We start from the raw sequence: 18,635 nt of genomic DNA on the forward strand, positions 1-18,635 counted from the left end.
GTGCAGATTAATTTTCACCTGGAAAATTCATTATAGTAAGGTAAATCATTTAATTTGCCAATAAACAAGACAAACATTTTATTGATTGGTTTTGGTTCCTTTTTTCTAGTTGTTCGTCTGACGGATCCAGAGAAAACTGGTGCCTCAGCAGATGTGTGGACTCAAAGGTGTGTTGTAGCAATGATTTTAGGTTGACTGCAAACATAAAATGCTGGATATGATCTGATTGCATCTTATTTTATGGACTGGCTGGTGTAGGTGAATGAGATTCTGAGTGTGAGGAGTCGGGATCTGGTTTCAGTCCTGTAGCATGCGTAAACTGCTGATTCACGTAAATTTCCTTCTAGACAAGGCGGCCTGTCTAAAGTGTATTTTCATGTGACAGCACCAGGATCATGTTACTATTACATTAATCCGTAAAAGTCAATAGTTATTTAACAAGAAAAATACTCCAGTGCTAATTGAAGGAGGGGGATTTTGTGCATGATTTAAATGAGTTATTAAAAGTGAATCAAGTGGACTATTTTATAAAGAGCAATGTAATTATCAGTTGAAAGTTTATGGATAGGCATGTTTAAATGCTATCAGGAAAACTAATGGGGGGGGTGTTTTATTGTAAATTAATTGTGCATAGTATAAGTAATTATAAAATAACTACAAAACCACCAGATTCTGTCCAAATAGTTAGGAAACAGTTGAAAAACTGCCTATTTTGTGAACATTCAGGCCTGAAATAAGCAAATAAACGAAGTCATGGTGACACACAGATATACACACTTTGACCCCGTTTTGTTGTACATTTGACATAGTTACACACAAGTTGTGATTAGTTCAGGGCAGCACATTCATCCTCAAGAAAATATCATTTTGTGACACCATTCATGTCAGAATTAAGGGTACTGTGGTAAATACTGACAAATATGACACAGTCACCGCTCATCAGAGGCAAATAGCTATGGAGCAAAGCAAACCTGAAATAGAGACTAAAAATCTGTATCAAAACTCATATCATTAACACATAATCACTGTATGCAAACATCCACTGCTGCCATGCAATGCCATGCAGTCTTCAGTAATCTCCTGTTTCTGTCTACCATCCATGATCAACTCTATGTGCAGTAAAATGTGAATAAGGCAAAGGAAATTGACCATGGCTTCTATTGATCACCCTACCATTAGTGCATTTCCATTACCAGCTTGCATATAAGCTCAGTAAAATACTGACAGGCTTTAATGGCCTCTCAGTTAGATTGAAGGCCTTTATGTTCCGTCATGTGCGGCCCCAAAGCAAGGACATGTCATGAGAGCACACACACCATATTAAAAGTCTCCTGTAAGGGGATGAAGTATGGTTATTAAATGTATCTCTGCAGTGGTGTAGTGACTCTGTGCTCTGCAGTGTCTTCACAGTGATGAGAGATGCTGCCAGCTCTTCAAAAAGCACCTGTTACCAACAAACTGATGAGAATGAAAACATGAGACACTATTTAGGCTGGAAAATGAGAGTGCAGTGGGAAGAGGTGACCTTTTTTTAAAGGGAGATGAGTCATTAATGATTCTGAGGACACATACAGTAAGGCTTTACCAGTCAGTCCTACTGTGTATTGTATTGTATTGCATTGCATTGCACATGCACACACGCACGCACGCACGCACGCATTGCACATACTTATTATTGTGTGTTGAAAATGACCAGGTGAGCAGCTCAGCCCTGGTTCTCCTCTCTTGGTGAAAGCAACAGTGCTCTGTTGATCCCTTCAGATAAAACAGCAAAATCCCTCCACATCCGAAGATACCCCAAACAGTCCCAGCCAGTAAAAAAAAAAAACAAGATGCTCACTGTGCGCCACAGTCAAGGAAAAAATCGGATCGGATGAGAGGCATCAAAGGACAGAGCTGTGTTCTCCTTATCAATATATCTCGGGGTGCGGCGCACACCATCCCGCATTCACTACAGCAACTCCAGAGATTAAAATCCTGCCCGGCCTCAAACTACGACTGCATCCCAGAGATTCGTCAGGGGAACAGGGTGCCTGTCATGTTTTTCCTCCTTCCTTGTAGGATTATTCCTTTCATTGAATCCATCCGATCCGAACTCGCATCGAAATACTCACACACATCCTCAGCAGTGGTGTAGAAGACAATCAGTCTCTGACATCTGGAATGAAACAAAAGACAGTCAAACAGCGCTGCAGATGCTTCAGCAGCAGCTCGATGTTCTGTAGCAGCCGCTATCCCCTTACCGGTTAGTGCGTGTGTGTGGTACGCACGCCGGTCTGGGATACAGGGCGTTGCTGGTAGGATGCTACAGGAGGAAAATAAATATCGTTTTGCTTTTGATTGTTTCCTCCTAATCCTCATCCTAACCTCATGTTTTAGAATTAAATAAATCTCACAGAGAAAAAATAAATAAAATGAAAGTAGTAAAAATAAAGTAGTAGGCTAGGCACTGTATGCACAGTACAATAGATGATACATTTTAAGTCCCCTTTTAACACATTTTAACAGGGATTTAAGAAAAGGACACTGAGCTAAAAGTTGGAATCAATTCACAGTTAGGCTAATTAAATGTAGCCTAGATCAGATTGGCTGCCACAGGCTGTTTCAATAAATTAGCCCCTCCGATGCCGATTTAAACCTTTTAAGTAGTATTCAATTTTCTATTGTGGGGCTACTTTGGGCCAGAAATGAAATGAAATTAGTAACCCAAGGAAATTAGGGTAAAGCCCCGCTGTGAATAATAATATATAATATTTTTAGCCTATTTCTCATCTTGCCACATAATAGCTACTGATACAGATGATCAATTCGGCACCGTCGTTGTCAATGCACTGCTGTTGACAGTCTGTGCAACATGAAGAAGGTTTGGGTGAGATTTCAGGCCCCGCTGTCTCTTTAAAGGCCGCACCTGCGCAGCTGCCTGGTGCTGATGCTGCAGTGCCCGGGTTATTTTCGGTAAAACAGCCGGGGTTACTCGCGTTCAAGCGGGCCCTACATGCCTTACATCACCCCTGAGAGGAAATCAAACCCATGTTTAGCCAATCGCACCTGCATCTTAATCAGACCAATTTAAAACGAGCTCTCTCGTCGCCACATAAGCAATTTCAGCACAGCAAGCCATCTCTCTCTGTGATATATGCCTACTTAAGGTGTAAGCAGGACCATTGTTAGACAGAGACACTGTAACACATGATGTTAACCTGAATCCATTACACTGATTGCACATCTTAGAGATTATATGATTAGGACTGTAAACCATCACAGATTTGTACATTTTGTTATTTTTTGCTATAACTCAGCCTGGGTGTGATGGAGACAAGTCAGTATCCAAAATAAGGATGGATGCTTTGTTTTTAGGCTCCAGTAAATGTGTTGCATGGCCATTTTCAAGCTTGACTGATTGATAAGATGGCTATAGGGACATGTGAGGTGCTATTGTTCTACTTAGAAAGCCAAATACTGATTGCATAATGTAATATTTGCCTCAAGGAAAGGGGATATGACCTTTCTTTAACTCTCTGCAGAATAGGCTTGAGTTTGCATTCATAAATGATCTAAAAACAGCCAAGCATTGTCATTCACGCCCTGTGAGAAGACATAACCACAGGGCAGATCATAAATCAACTAAATGATCATTAAGTCACTTTAGAGATAACATTGGTTCTCTATTTATGAAGCACACATTAACAGCGACTGGTTGCCACGTGTGAGATAAGAGCAAACACGCCTGTTAGTTTTAGTATCAGTCTGTCACTGTGAATATTTAAACTCAACAAAGACGTCTTTGCAAAGTGACATGGTGACTGCATGAGTAAAGGTAGGACTGGAGTGTGCACACAAATGAGGGTTAGGCACACTATAAGTAGTGAGCTGAAGTGTCAGTAGATATCTGAGGGACACGATCGTACAGGATGGCCCTAAGAACAACTGCTCTCCTCTCTGTGGGCTTTCTTCTGTTGCTGACACGAGGAGCTCTCACAGACGCAGGTGAATATTTAAGAAAATATAATAAACATGACCTTAAATATCAAACTTTTGTGCACATGTATAATGTAAAGTGTCACTATAACTGAATATAACATGGTGTGCAGGACCAGCGACTCTTCCTATCAGACTGTCTGTGGAGAATGACATCTCTAACATGACTCCTGAGACCCATTTCAGCTCTGTGGTGGAGGGAGGCGTGCTGCTGGGCGCTCTGAGGAGACTGCAGGAAACACAGAGGGACTTCAAGTAAGACCACCCATTATCCCCTTTAATCTCTCTGCATGACATCCTTTATTCTTAAAAGGTGGCTCGGCTGCTTCTCCTACATATTCAAGCTTGTGATTACCTGTTTCTGCTAGATAGCTGTCCTGACTTCTCTGTGTATGGCCAGGTTCACTTTGAAGGAGAACCCAGACTTTGGCCTGTGGCTGGAGAGTGTGAATGGAGTAGCTGGAAACGAGCACGAGCAGACATACTGGGAGATCCTGTCAGAAAGCTCAGGAGAGTACACCAAACTGGATGTGGGTGAGTATCCTCCCCAGAGTTAACAACATATCTGACTTAATGAGCTGAAATGAGGCAGGAGAATTGGTTGTCCTTTCACTTATTGCTTCAGGATTTCCTCTGGTGGGAAATTTCTTAAAAAATATTATTGTTGTGACAATATTAGTCACTCTTTGTCTTCAATATATTTGGTGTGACTTTTGCTGTTCATGAGCAGGCAGTGCAACTACATAATTGTTTATTTTTGAGTGCTTCTTTAGTTTTTGGAGTAAAAAGGGTGTAAATAGTTTCTCATTATCTTCTAATTGCTAATAATGCAAGAACACCATTTCAACTGAGCAGCAGAACTGAGAACTGTGTTTCTCTCAGAATTTGTGTTCGTAATTAAAATGTCTTTCAGTTTCTGACTTAAACGTATCCCTTTTTCACAGGAATTGGCTGCTACAAACCTAAAGCAAATGAGCACATCATCCTTAGGTTCAGCACCTGGCCCTAACAGTGATGAACAAGCTGAGGTGTTCAGCAGTAACTCTTCAGGATAAGATGTAAAAGAGGATCAAACTTGATCTTTATTTTTGGCATTTATGGCTGTTTCTTGACTATAAAGTTCCTGTAAAGTGTAAAGGGGGGTAACTGTTGTGACCTGTTGTGTGAGAATAAAGAATGCAGCAACATCTAGTGGCAGTCATGAGCAATGTCATTTATCAGATTATTTGCATCAAATTTAACAAACTCCAACTCAACCGGCTTGCAAAATATCAAACAAATGAAAAATAATCACATAATGGCACTATCTGAAAAATATATGCAACATTTGTTTACATTTTGTGAATGCTTTTTAACTTTAAATATATATGGGGTATTAGTAATGAATACAACAAAAAATTTGAAGACTACACAGACAATATACAAAGAAATGTCATATGCCTGGAAGCGTTCTGCCAATCAAAATTGTTTGAGTGCAGAAAGGTTGAATAACACCGGGAAGTGAGATGCATACAACTGTTATAAGTGGCAACAGCTAATGCCAACTGTTTAAGGAAATTACCGCAGATTCACACATTTCATCTATATAAAAATAAAGATTTGATTTGACAACGAAAATAGATGTGCCATTTTTCCACAATAAATAATTTAAATATTAAAAAGTGTACATAGTCTACTACCTATAAAACAATTTGCTTATAAGGTCTAGAACACTCTTCTGACCCCTGACCTCCCCGACCAAAGCTCCTCTCTTTGAAACAAGATTAAGGTTTCATCTTCCTCCAAGACAGATGGACTAAGAGGAGGAGCAACGAGGCAGAGTGATTTGTCTACACAATTGGATGAAGCAGCAAGAACATAGCGTGGCTTTGCGGTGTACAAGCTGTGTATATTTTACTAATCTGTTGTCTAACTGTTTCTCCATGTTTTAGCCTGTAAATGTAAAAATAAAAAGTCAAAAGTGTTCTTTGCATGGACTTCTTTAAAGAAAGAGAGCAAATTAATGTTTAAAGCAATACTTTACCACAGTCAAGGTAATTTCACTGACACATTGCAACATGCTCACTTTACATCAGTTCATCAATTGTGCGCGACAGTGTGGCGGGTAAGCTTCTCACCACATGATAAAGCGCAGTCACAAATGCAAGGGACACACAGTGCAAAGAACCGCTTCCAGCCAGTCTCCTTCTTATAACAGTTGTCTATCCGAGTGCAGCCTTGTTTGGGTGGGCCAAAGTAGCTCTTGTATGCGCAGGTGGAGTTGCAAGTCCCATTCAGTTCACTCTCACTGATTTCAACGCGTCCCCGCGCACATATTCCTAAAAGACAGGTACAGAGAAATCATATGATGAGCTAAACAGTTCATAAGGGATCATAACATATTTGTGTCATTGTGGTCAGTGTTTACTCACTGAGACAGGTAGGTTTCTGGGTCCAGAGGCCATTAGGCTGGCAAGATCTGGTAGGGTTTCCCACCAGCATGAAGCCAGGGCGACAGGAGTACCTCACCACAGAGCCCACCCACCAGTCATTACCATACACTTGTCCATTATAGTCCACATCGGGCTTCCCACAGTTCACTGCCATACAAAGCAAAGGAAATGCAAAGGCATAAAGCTTCATAACAGGTTGATCAGACACAGGGACTCCTATCTAATGTCAATAGAGTGTCAGTCAGCTTACCTCTGCACAGGGACTTGTAGCCGAGCCAGCAGCAGCTTGAGTCTCCACAGCGATCTCTCCTCAGCTCCTGGTGCCGTGCCTTACAACCTCCTAAACAAAGGGGCGCTGACCCGGACCAATATATGTCTTCTATGAAATCTGGTTGGGAAATCCATTCTGTCTCACCTACAGTAAAACATTTTTATTAGCTTTTTAATATACTACAACTGGACAAATCCCTAACATCCATATAATAAAATAATAATGGTTCTTAAAGTTTTTCAATGCAAACCTCATACTGGAAATATTTCCAGGCTTCTAGGCCAAGCGTAAGAAAGATGTTATTATTGTTAAACAGGGATCCATTAACCTATCTTAGAGAATAGAACATCATTAAAAAAATAACATGTTCTGCTGTTATAGGAGGTCTTACCACTACCTTCCACCTCACCAATCCATCCAGGAAACTGAGAAATGGCTCTTTGGAAGGACCCAAACAACAGCAACAGCAGTGGATATAACCTCATCGTGCCCATCTTCAGATGCAATCAGTTTCTGTGGAAAAACTGCAGATGGATCTGGGAACTGAGTCCAAGTCGTGCAGCAACAGTCTATACATTTTCATTCATTGCAAACTCAACAGACATGAAGTCATTAGAAGCTGTCCCAGTAGAGCTGTGTTCACTAACTGCAGAGGGAAGAAGCAGAGCGGTAAGTAACAAGTAAGCTCTGTGTGTTGCCTAATCTTCTACACACAGCTAATGCCACTAGGTACTGTATGTCATGCTGCGGCAAAGACACACTTAAATCACTTGATTACCACAGCTTTTTATAAGATCAAAGCACAAAGTGGAGAAGTGGAAGATCACATTGCCAGGTGTAGCCGGTAGAGTTATGAAAAGCAGTAATTTTGTTGTTTAAATATTTGCCATCAAAGCACTGATATTGTATGTACGTACCGTTGAGTAATAGAATAAAAAAAGAGTACACATTTTTGGGCTTAAAATACAATTTTATCTAATAGAGGAAAGAAGTGAAAGTAGAAGTGTGCCTTCAAATAGTCTACCTCCTAGACACCCAATATATATTTTTCTAATAAGCGCTCAGTCAATACATTTTAGATCAATAAAATTTCCAGTCAAGCAGAGCACGATTTAATCATAGAGCTGCAGTAGAGCAGTTACATTCAGCAGGGGGCGCCATAATGGAAGTACAGATGGTGGATCCTATCAATGTATTGACTTGCAAAAAAAAAAAAAATCACATGAATTAAATTAAAACAATGCATATTCCTCTTTATATTTAGCACCATTGAAGAAAACATTTTACTCTGCAACTTTAAAAACATCTGAATAAGACAACAAAAAAACTAGTTCAAATGTGATATTCGCAAACATTGTGTCACCAGTTTATTCAAGTTGTTTAAACGTCAGAAAATACAAACTCTAAACTAATAAGGTTGCCTCTTTGCTGCATTCCATACATTTTGGTGAATAATAATGCTTACAGGCCATTGTTGTAACTTATACAGTATGCCTGACCTTTCAAAGGAGGGTGTAGTTGATATATTTCTGAATTTGGGAGAACGATCTATAAAGGAATGACAACACACTAGGCAGTGCAGCATTAGTATTAAACTGTCTAAACATGTAACAGTATAAGATACAATGAATTTATTGAAAATAATAATAATAAATACTGAAAAACAGGTTGTCCACAAGCTCAACATTAGCAATAAAAACAGGTTTATTACCCAACATAGGCTTAGGCCGCATTCACACCAAATCAGGTGTTGCGGCAATTAGCGCAGGGTTGTGCGGCGGTATGGGAGTGTCACTTAAATGGCCATTTGTGTTTCAATTGTGTTCCCCACTAGGGATGTCACGAGAACCGATACTTCGGTACCAAGTCAATGCCAAAATTCTAAAAACGTGACGGTACTTGTTTTTCTACAGTACCCAGTACCGCAGGTACCAGAGGTACCGAGGGATGCAATTCTTTCGAACCTGATGTGGGTAGCATAACCGCCTACAAGTGTTCTAGTCTCTGGCTAAATGCCGAAGAAGAATGCCTACCAGCAACGAAGAACACAGAATAGCGCCCATGGATGTATAAAGAGAACTGGATACAGTGTTGGAAGCGGGACCCCCGCTCATTCCTGTGAGAGTTGCTCAGTGGTGCATGAAGCCAGAAAAGTTCAACTGCCACGTCTAAAATTACCCGGATGATCGGCACTACTTCCGCACTGTGTGGCCCATAGAGGAGGCGCACTAGAGACTTCTGCCGGCTACATCCTGTTTAGCACTCCGGCTAACTTGAATAGGGAATAAATTATTTAATCGTGCTCTTCTAGCGTTTCCAAATGTTTTAGGACCGAATGGATCAAATTCTGATAGTGAAACGAGTCATTTCGCAGGGTTGTGACGCTTAAAAAAAATGTATTCACTGATTTACTGACATCTCTTATGCCATGTAAGTCTATGGGAAAAAGTATCTTTGGGCCATAGGGCATCCGATGCACACTGATGGCTTGACCGCAGCCACTGGCTTTACCGTACGTCTACGGCAACGGCTTTCACGAGTTTACCTGAAACTCCCAAACTGCAAGTAAGTCCGTTTCTCTCTGCTGTTGTTTTTCACATTGAGCCTAACGTTAGCTAAGGTAGCTGACATTAGTTGACGTTAGCGCTTGTTACAGTGGACCTCTGCATATTATCAGTTCTATGTGAAAAAACAACAACGGCAGAGAGAAACACCCTTAACATACTTGCTGTTTGGAAGTTCCAGGTGAACTCATGAAAGACATTATCATATGTTAGCTGTGTGGTGATGCCAGGCAGAAGACTGACATTTTCTCCAGATTACATGTAAATAACCCACTTCTTTCCCACCCCATCAAACCCCAAAAACTGACACTGAAACAAGAATGACATCAAGTGTGCCTGATTTTGTGTGAATGCAGCCTTATAGTCAAGAATTGGTCATCATGGAATACGCATTTTTTTAGACGCATTTAGACGTTTAAACTTATTATTAAGTGCTTCCAGCCCCCATTAAAGGCTCAGGAATTCCACAATTTTTTTCAGGCATGTGCCATGCATCTGTGAAACAGCACAGCTGATTACAGAATATCCTGTCGACGTTTATGCAGGACTGTGGCAGTCAACCTACGTGCATTCCTTGCTGCTGAGCAGGATCCTGTAATTGCTGCATGATGGAGTGCTCCCCTGCTTCTGACAAACCTCCAGTGAGAACATACAACATGCCCTCTTCCTGACTGCCTCCCTCAGCGCTGGCGGTTGTACCCTCAATCCTCTGCTCCTCTAGTAGCACCCCTCTCAGTTCTACCTGCAACTCTGAGGGAGCTGCCCCCAGGTATTCTTCCTCAATCTGGCCGCTGTCCTCATCCTCCTCCGCTTGACTACTTTGTCTTTCCCTCATTAGCTGCTCCGTCAGTTCCACACTCTCGTAACGAATCAGTTGCAGCCGCAAGAAGCCGTCCTCGTGCTCCTTGTACCTGGCAGAGTGAAGAAGAAGCCATCAGGGCTGCAACACTCCACACATCTCAAATTCAGCATTACTGGGTTGATTGGTTTGGCAGTGTTTCTTACCTGAACCTGGGGTGTCCAGAGGGCCATTTGAATTGGTGCTTTTTGTGCAGATGAATAGTTAGGTTGTTGCCCCGGGTGAAGCACTGATCGCACACATGGCACTTGTAGCGGGCTACAAAATTCCCCTGATTACGGAAAGGAAACATTAGAGAACTATAAATGATAATAAACTCTCTATATGAGTGCAAATTAACAGTAATTGAAAAGATTCCCCCTTTCACCTCATGCTCTCTTTTGTGGTGAATCGTCATGGTGCCGAGGTTACGAGAGGTGAAGCCACAGCCAGGAACGTTGCAGTGAAATGCCGGCTCGCTGCTGTGGGTATCCAGGTGTTTGCGCAAGTCTATTAGATTCTTACAGCTGCAAATTCAAAATCAAGTGTGAGAGTATTAAAAAAATGCCAGTGTGTTTTAACAGCCTAATCTTAATCGTTTTACATTGCTGCAGATTCAAAGGCTAGATACCTGTATTCACAGTATTCACAGCTGTATGGCTTTTCGTTACTATGGCGGAACTTAATATGGTTGCGTAGTGAAGAAGGTGATGGACAAGTCATGTCACACAGCGGGCATTTGTAGTGGCTCACTGTACCAACAAGAAAAAGAAAAAAAAAAAACAGTGATGAGATTAAATCCTCTAATAATAATAATGCACCCTGTTGTCAACAGGATTCCCTCAATCACTTGGACACCAAAGCGTATCACATGGTCAATGTGGTCAAAAAATTGCCTATTTTTAGCTATGCTGGTGTCAGGCCGAGAAATCCTGATGAAATAAATTGATTCTAAAACTTGACACTGTTGCTATAAGAACACAGAGATCTATTGCAGAAGTTTTGTAGCAAGGTGAGTTGCTCACAGGATGCAGGGGTCCAGAGATTTGAGGCTTTTCTAACAACTTACTAATGTTTATGGGTGCAGAAACTCAATTGGCAGTGTGTGTATGGGTAAAGCGGGTAAGGATTTATGGCAATAACTTTGAATTTTTTGGGGGAAAAAATAACGCAACTTGTCAAGGACTATTTTGGACCAAATGTTTACTGGTATGGTATCTATCAGTTGTCTCGTTTCACTTTGTATGGGCATGAACTGAAACCAGTGTTTAAAATAAAAAATAAAAATGTAAGGCACGGTGTTCAAAATGGTTGTTAGTAGTACCAACTGTGTGAGATTTTAAGGTTATTTGGCTCAAACATGCAAAACGAGCAGTGTGGTATTTAAGTACTCCGCAGCACATGGGAATAACAACTGATAACACTGATGAAGGAGAGACTGACCGTGGGTTCTCATGTGGTCTCTCAGTAGTCTTTCTGTTGCAAAACGTTTGGAACAGTGAGAACACTGGAACCTCTGACCTACAGCACACATACAAGCACACAAAGCAAGAATTACTGAACCTGATGCAACCATTATTTTTACGTTATTTTTACATAATTCTGACAGGTTTTTACCTTCCATGGCACTCTGTCGTATGATGTGGTCAAATAACTTGGTGTTGCTGGCATACATCCCCCCACAGCCTGGACATGCCACTACCTTCTCCTGAGTGTGGCTGCGCAGGTGCTCCCGAAGCTTAGGACGCCCTTTAGCGGTGGCTTCGCAATCTGTAGAATGATAGCCTCAGAACTTGGACTCAACAATCCTACATTCTTAGTACTAAAAAGAAAATGTCCTCAGCCTTTTAAACTTCTTTGACCATGAATTGGTTGCGTTATCTTTAGTTACGTTGACATTTCTGTAGTTACATTGACATTTCTGTACTATAATCTTAAAATAAATCATGTTAAATTACGTACCTTTCCATCCACAATGTATTGGGAATTCATGGTCTCCTACTGGTATATCTATGCTCAGGCTATGCATCTCCACATGGCGATAGAACCACTCTGGGTTTTCATATGGTGGTTGCTTTAACAAATATGCATAGAAGAAACACATAGCCAGACATTAAGAGCGCTACTTCACGGACACTTAAAGGAAGACATCTTCCCATTTATCTTAAATATGTGCACTTCGAGGTCAAGTCACTGTACCTTAACTGCTTAGCTTCTGATATAATTTGCACAGAATTTCCCAAACTGTTATATGATGCTATGACTAATAGCAATAACAAGCAGCAGCAGCACCTCCCTTTGCCAAGCTTACCTCACATTCCTCCCAAAGGCAGATAAAATTGTCTGGGATTTCAGGGATGACGTTGCGGTTCTGGTAGCCGATGGAGCAGGTGCCAATTTCTGTCTGGGCATTAAGCACCTGCTGACCCATCTGCTTCAGCTTTGTATGATAACAGTGAAAGAACAGATGTCTTCGCAACTCTTCAGGACCCTCCACAGAACAGAAACCACAGTCTCTCCAAAGACAGTTTCTCTCCCCTTGGCACAAAAAGTTGAGTTTGCATTGGTAGACATAACCCTTTTGGAGGTTAAGCAATACATCAATATTTATTGTAATCACCTATTATTTAATAGCACTACAGCATGTAAAATGAAACAATAGCCTACTATTTAGCTGAATTAGCAGCAAAGTAACGTTATGCTTTCTTTCCACATAACTTACTAACGTTACAGCTCTATATAAACAAGAAATAAGCCACAGGGAGATACTTTTAACTATAATACTAAAACCTCCTCACCTTCGGTTTCTTCTTCGTCCTCCTCCGCCATGTTGAGAGCATTATTAAGATGACCCTCCGCATGTTTGCAGAAGTTATCTATCCGACTGAACGACTCCTGACAAGAACTCCATTCACACTCCAATTTCAGTGTTTTCTTGTGAATCCGTCTGTTAGGTGGCATCTCTTCCGAGTCAGGAATGGGCTGACGTTAAATGTAGTCTTTTTTTTTACCCACAGACTGAAGCTATAAACGTCGCATCTAACGTTTACGGGTGCTAGCTAACGCCGGTTGGTTGACTGTAAACATTTACCAGCTCTACTAGCTAGAGCTTTTTTAGAAACATTATCCTGGAACACTGGGACGAACGAAAAAACATCACGAACTTCAAATTCTTACTTGAATAGGCGCTTCAACACAATAATGTGCTGTTTAAAAGGACTGACGTGATGTAAACATGAGAATTGTTTTGGCCAGCCAAAAGAATCGCAGGCTGTGTGCAGCGCGCACACGCAGATGTCTCCCCTGAAACATAGTATAATTATACTAGTTCCGGGTGAAATGCTGTACTTAAGTTACATTTTGACGTTCAAAGTACTTTGCTTGGCATTTTTATGGATTGATACCAATATATCTGATAACCTAAAGTCAGGTGATAATAATAATAATAAAAAAATCCAAAATGTAGCTGATAATACCATTGTGAAGAACTTTTACTTGTTGCCAGGTATTTATACATTGTCGTATTGCTGCTTCTAATTAAAAAAGGGAATACTTCTTAAAACAGTGCAAACAATAATGATGGCAAAATCTTATATTTGAATTTTCTCAGATTTTATTTTTCAATTTGAGGCTTCCATCCCAACAGTAAACAATTTTGTTTAGCTTTTAGTTACATTCCTAAGCAAAAAAGTCCAGTGCCAGTTTACTTCACAATGATGTCTGCTGCTGAACCCTCAGGGGGACTATACCATGAAAGATATCGAGGGGACACCCTTCACCTTCTGTAGACCTTGAGTAACTTTTTCAACAATCCAGACACTATAATCTCACTTTATCTCTTCTAATATTGCCTCTATTTACCTGTCTCCACCTAATTCCCTGTCTTCAAACTGATTGTAGGCTCTTTATTGCTTTTCTTCACAATGACCATTTTGTGTGTGTTTGTTCAGAGATACAAAAAACAACAACAAACAAAAAAACTAAAAATATATTAACTTATTCATTCATATTTTTATAATGTTGCATGGATAGTCATGGGAAATGAATACATACATTTTCCCAAAGCCATTTTTGCTTCTACAGCAGATTCAAGCAATGGACCGCTGTGTGGATATTTTAATATTTTTTAGAGCACTTCCACCTTCACAAATCTGTTATCAAATAGCATTTTAGTAGCAGTCAGCAACTGATGTTGGCTGCCCTGAAGACCGAAAGTCATCTCCTCTTACAGTACCTTCCTTTAAAAAAAACAAGTACAAAAATATACTTTCAGGATGGACACACAAGATCATTCAGACCCAGTTACTTTTTTCTGCTTGTAATTACTGAAATTTAGGAGAATAACACACAGTACTGCTGTTGATGTCCGACCCTTGCAGTTCATGCTTAGACACTGTATGTGAAAAATGTTCTACGAGGTAATGGAATCTATCAAAAGGCAGATGAACCATGAGCCTTTAAAATAGTTCCATAAAACAATATAATATTTTCTCAGTCAGCGTTCTCTCCTCTTTCCCGGTGTGCTGTCTAGACGTCATAGAAGAGACGTACCAGATGATAACGGATCCCAAAAGCCATTACACTGCCCATCACCTGGGAGAGACACAGAAATGAGCATCCAGTGAAACTTTCACGTACTTCCCAATGACGATTCCAGGAAGTTTGGATACAGCAGGTGCTTTGTTATACAGTACCTGTATGATAAGCATGATGACTGTCAGGTTTCTCTCATGGGTGGGACCAAGTAATTTCAGTGCCAGATTTATTAAGGTCATGTTGTTGCACTCAATAAAATCATCATCTCCCTCCTGGCTTCTTTGCACCTCTAGCAGCTTTAATAACTCTGCCACCTGTTGAGGACAAACAACATTATTGTTATTAACCAATAAATACAGCAGAAAGTCTGCCACTGGTCTGCCTCACGTGCGTTTACCCAACTACACCAATACTTACAGTCCTTTTTTTTTTAAGATCTCTGAATCGCTGCCCACATCTCCACTTTTTTCACCAATTCAAATAGTAAAATAAAATAATGAAGTAAAAAAAAATTGGCAATTCTGTCTGATTATCTGACAAATTACATTCAAGTTTAATCAGGTCAGAGACAGGTCTGTGATACCAACTAATCTGCCAGCGTTGTTGTTTAAGGCTTTACTGCATCTGCCCCATCAGGCACACTCATACCCGCTTGCTTTCGTGTATTGAGGGTACATGATACTGGACTGTAGGTATGATGGGCAAGATGTGCATACACTACATGAGCAAACATGTTTCAATCAAAAACCAAATGAGGCTATGCGACTAAAAACCATATAAATCCATAATAATAAAAAACAAGATGACTTTGACGTCCTCCTCTGACAGCTACTTTGTATACGGAAAGGGTGATAGGGTGGTACTTTATGTGACCTTTTGCAATTAATTATTAATTTTTTTTTTTATGTTATCTGCTCCATTTGTTTGCTTACTGTATGTGCTTCACAGAACTTATAATGTTGTTCCACAAACTGCAATGGTCACTGGACTTTTTTTCCCCATTCCATGAATATAATCTCTTCCCATTTGTTAATGTTTATGGATTTAGCAAAAATACAAACTGAATAAAAAGCATTTTATTTTATTGAGCATTTAACAGACTAACAACTACGAGATAGTGGCGTAAAGTCCAATAAAAAATGGATTATCTAAATTTAGAAAATATGGATTTATATGGTTGTTCATCTATACAATTTAATGCCACTGCATTACATTAGCAAGTAAAAAAGCAGATTTGTGCTTTTCTCCGTTTTAAATAATTTTTTATTGAATATCTTTTGATTTTCACTGTTGGTCGGACAGTTTGGCGTTTTCTTTTGACAAAATGGTTAAGCGATCATTAAAAAAGAAAATACACAACAGCAAGAGCTTTACCTTCAGAATAAGGTGTCCTAATTTAGAGAGGTCCTTTCTTTTGAATTTAGAGTAGCTCATTCCCAGTTTGCCTGTGTCTGGATTCAGCCTTTAATTGGGAGAAAGAGCAAAGGAAGAAAGTCAGACATTTAGAGTATATATATCAGTATGAATGATGAATGAAAAGATATCACAAACAAATTTAAAAGTTGTTACCTGGGGAGCCGGTGTCTGGGACAGGGGATGATATGAAAAAGCTGAGGCAAGGAGTAGACAAAGTTAACTACTTGAGGAATGAAGAACAGCAGCATTGTTTTGCTGAAGTGTCCTAGGATGCCGACTACAGCGAAGGTCATACCAGCAAAGTAGCAGAAAGTGTCTCCCACAAACACCGATGAAGGGTACCTGTGACAAAATAGGTTGAAAGTTGGCAGAATATAACGGCACAAACATATACAGTATATATTTTCAAACATGTTTCATGAAACAGCCTTGGGTTATAGGTTAAACTTACCAGTTGTGGTAAAAAAGTGCTAATGTGGTGAAGAAGAATGGTATCATGAAGTAGAGGGAGAAAACATGGTCATCAAGGTAATCTCCTGATAAATTAGATAACACAACAAAACAAATGTCAGATGAAACATGTTCAGAATTTTGATTGTTATGCAACAGGAAAGAGGTGCACTGTAACATATCCACATTTATAACTCATGCAGTATCACATTCAGTCTGAAAAGGGTGACAAATTCCTAGTGTGATACGTTCATACTTTTCCCCAAACTATTTTCACTTGTTTCAGGGATTTTCAAGTAAAATCAATGTATACATAATACAATACAATACACTTATGACTTGCAGTGTAGAGGGTGATCTGTAGTGCTGATGATGAAAAAGGAAACAACCACACACCACTAAGCTCCAGCAGGTTGAAGACAATAATGGAGCCGGAGATAAACAGGGCTTGACCTGACTCGATGCCGTTGATGCCTGCTAGGATGTTGATGGCATTTGTGCAGAATACTGCAAGCATTCCCATGTAGACGTAGTAAAGAATACCTGCAGAAGATCATAAATGATATTATTTACAGAATGACACAAAGTATCCAGATAACAATTATAATGGGTTTCCTCAAAGGTTTACGTATGTCCGTCAGAATAACGGGCAGAAAAGCTAATAGGTAGGTAAATAAATAGGTAAAGACAACTGCTTTATGTTTTCGAGGAAGATTCATATTTTAACTGATCTCATTTTCAGTGACTCTCAGTTGATAATTAGTACCCCTGACAAAGATCATGCTCGCGGGGTTATATATCCCATCTGGCCTGGAAACATCATGCAACCTCTTGTGAGCTGGAAGATGTGACTGGGTTAGAAAAACATCTAGGCATTGCTTAGCCTCTTTCTACCCGGACAATGCCGCAAACAACTGCACATCTTACCCATATCCAAGTGCAGTCCAAGCAGGGCTCTGAAGGGCTTGGGCACCACAATGACTGTGTTGCCGAAGTTGGTAAAATAGACCATGAGCAGTGGCAGGGAAGCCATGGTGGGAAGCAGGAGCTTGTGTCTCCACCGCAAGTTCAGCACATCATCAGCAAAGCCGAGGAAGATCATGCAACAAATAGCCAGAAGTGCACCAATCACCTGTACAAACTGACCAAAAACAACAACAACAACACAGAGAATAGAGTTGAGTTCGAGATTTCAGAGAAAAATACAGACTTACTATACATCAATCGACCCACCTCATCGTGTGGGAAGCCCATGCACTGATCTCCTACAAAGCAGCTAAGGAAAGGCACTGGGATAAAGCAGAAGAGGATGATGAGGAAGACTGTCCCACTGATGACTCCTTGGGACTCTGGGCTGCAACGAGGGGTGACCAGGAAGAGAAAGAAAGCGAGAATTAGGGCAGGAAAACAGATAACTGGATTTCCAAACAAAACTAATTTGACCTAAAACATTACCAAATTATAGGATAGATAAGAACATAACTCACACTTCCTTTTTGGATGTTTTGTTTAGATCCATTCCGTACAATCTGGCGGAGATGAAATGGTCTTTGAAAGCAGGAATGAGTTTCAATGTGGCCATACAGCCGAGTGCAGACATTAAACAGTTTATCACCAACGGTAGGACGGGTACTGGTGACATGTTTCCAGGCATTTCGGTGAGTCCGTTTCTCACAGAGCTAGCTAATCAGACGTTGCCCCTTCAGGCGATCGATGAACGAGTTTTGGCTGTCCTCACTGAGGTAAAAACATGTCATATCGTTATTTTAAAACAAAATAAATCTTCGTGCTTCCGGTGTCAAAGAAAAATAACTCCATATATCGTAATGGTAATCCGTACCATATTTTATTACGTGTTATTAATGCTAATCTGCTCACTGCCTCTAAACTCCACGTCTGATATCAGTTTAACCATTAAGTGTTCAGTTTCGAGGAGGTGGTGGTTCCGCTTTACCTCTTCAAAATAAAATATTATTAAAAATGTCGTCGGTTATTATTAGCATGAGAAGATCATTGAATTAAAGGGAAAGCTTTGGTGACTACTTAATTTGTTGTCTTTTCTCAAAATATCAGTGTATTCCCACTGCTTTAAGACCGTTCTCTCTGTACGACATACTTGTAAACAAACATGTAGCTTTAACAGCTTCCGG

The 18,635-nt window shown here is 40.2% G+C and overlaps 2 protein-coding genes across 2 annotated transcripts; both read right to left on the reverse strand.

Annotated features, from left to right (window-relative positions):
* Nucleotides 1–7,780: 7,780 nt before the first annotated feature.
* On the reverse strand, nt 7,781–13,381 carry hinfp (histone H4 transcription factor). The gene is made up of 9 exons (XM_078265965.1): nt 12,882–13,381; nt 12,395–12,621; nt 12,046–12,157; nt 11,701–11,853; nt 11,527–11,604; nt 10,715–10,835; nt 10,472–10,610; nt 10,251–10,375; nt 7,781–10,156 (listed from the first exon to the last, which is right to left on the reverse strand). Exons 1-9 carry the CDS (start codon nt 13,042–13,044, stop codon nt 9,802–9,804), a joined length of 1,473 nt encoding a protein of 490 aa, XP_078122091.1. The 5' UTR covers nt 13,045–13,381; the 3' UTR covers nt 7,781–9,801.
* A 672-nt stretch (nt 13,382–14,053) lies between these two features.
* dpagt1 (dolichyl-phosphate (UDP-N-acetylglucosamine) N-acetylglucosaminephosphotransferase 1 (GlcNAc-1-P transferase)) lies at nt 14,054–18,622 on the reverse strand. Its single transcript, XM_078266292.1, has 9 exons — nt 17,973–18,622; nt 17,719–17,839; nt 17,413–17,626; nt 16,882–17,028; nt 16,487–16,571; nt 16,189–16,377; nt 15,994–16,081; nt 14,778–14,933; nt 14,054–14,676 (listed from the first exon to the last, which is right to left on the reverse strand). The coding sequence occupies exons 1-9, from the start codon at nt 18,137–18,139 to the stop codon at nt 14,611–14,613; spliced, it is 1,233 nt and encodes a 410-aa protein (XP_078122418.1). The 5' UTR covers nt 18,140–18,622; the 3' UTR covers nt 14,054–14,610.
* Between the last annotated feature and the right edge of the window lie 13 nt (nt 18,623–18,635).

The sequence above is a fragment of the Sander vitreus genome, chromosome 13, assembly GCF_031162955.1.
Source record: "Sander vitreus isolate 19-12246 chromosome 13, sanVit1, whole genome shotgun sequence".
Taxonomy (NCBI): Eukaryota; Metazoa; Chordata; class Actinopteri; order Perciformes; family Percidae; genus Sander; species Sander vitreus.